Source organism: Penaeus monodon, chromosome 1 (assembly GCF_015228065.2).
Source record: "Penaeus monodon isolate SGIC_2016 chromosome 1, NSTDA_Pmon_1, whole genome shotgun sequence".
Classification (NCBI taxonomy): domain Eukaryota; kingdom Metazoa; phylum Arthropoda; class Malacostraca; order Decapoda; family Penaeidae; genus Penaeus; species Penaeus monodon.
This window is the reverse complement of record NC_051386.1, coordinates 50,535,066-50,536,187: the sequence shown is the minus strand read 5'-3', so window position 1 is coordinate 50,536,187 and position 1,122 is coordinate 50,535,066. Positions and strand designations below refer to the sequence as shown.

The following is a 1,122-nucleotide window of genomic DNA, read 5'->3' as shown; positions in this document are numbered from 1 at the left end:
CACATCATTGAACGGAGACTTAATCACCCATCGGTCCGACAACGAGGCACAACCTCGAACCTGTCTCAGTACACGACATGAAGCAGCCAAAGGAGACGACCCATAATATTTCTTAAAGAGCCCACTTCGCAAGAAGGACGAGGCGGAGCGTACAGATCCCATCGCAACAGCGTTCTTGTAAACACTGATCAGCTGAGCGAGTGGGGGAGGGATTCGTAGTGGGCAACGAAAAGGTATTCAGATGCGCGAGCTTGAGGTGTCCTGAGGGGGGAACGTTGCCGGTTTGTTTACTCGGTTTTTATTTTCTTTTTTTTTAGGAGAATAGGCTCGGTTTTGAGCGAAAATGTGCAATTGCTATTAAATTCATGATGAACCGATTTTCTGATAACGCAATATTCGTTATATCGTTCGTACAGAGATGAGGGATCGGCAAACAAGCTGTTATATGTAGATTTCAGTAATGTACATTACTGATAATTGTGGAAGTTGATTTACTAAGATTATCATACAAGTGAAATGGAATTGTCAATGTATAAATTATTTTCTGAATATCTCTTTAGCTTCGATCTGATTTTCAAAAGACGGTGTACGATAACTATAATTTGACCTTCCAAACGTACGATTCATCTGCGGCGGTAATAGTTGTTTAAAAGCGCTATATCTATCATTTTATCCTGATTATGATCCTTTTCATTTTGGTAGCTATATTTGAACTTAAACAATCGCTTTTGCATTTTTTATTGTCCTTTTCATTAAATTAATAGTTCTACAGCAATTCAATATTGGTATTTATATTACGATTATGAACATGATTGTAATGATTAATATTATCATTACCACCACTACTACTACTACTACGATGTTACAAATTCGGTATTGCAGAATACCTTCGCATAACCGATCGTGGCGAATTTGGTATCGATGGATTCTTCTCATTCTCTGCTGTCCATATATGTCAATATTATGCCGCGGACGATCTTGGCCCCGACAGCAGGAGACGGCATGAGAGGTACCAGGGAAATTGCGGGATAAAATGTCCTGCCGCACATACGTAAAGGATTCTTTCTTTTCCTGGGGATCGAAGGTCGAAGGAGGCGTCCCTGCATGTAGCGGTATAGTGAG

General features: G+C 40.3%; 1 protein-coding gene across 1 annotated transcript in view; it reads right to left on the bottom strand.

Annotated features, from left to right (window-relative positions):
* Positions 1 to 268, bottom strand: part of LOC119574082 (4-coumarate--CoA ligase 1-like) — a gene marked incomplete in the record, with an annotated part of 14,367 nt that extends 14,099 nt beyond the window's left edge. The window contains 1 exon segment of the mRNA XM_037921164.1: positions 1 to 268. This exon segment is cut by the window's left edge and continues 72 nt beyond it. Within this exon segment, the coding sequence (XP_037777092.1) occupies positions 1 to 162 (162 nt within the window).
* Between the last annotated feature and the right edge of the window lie 854 nt (positions 269 to 1,122).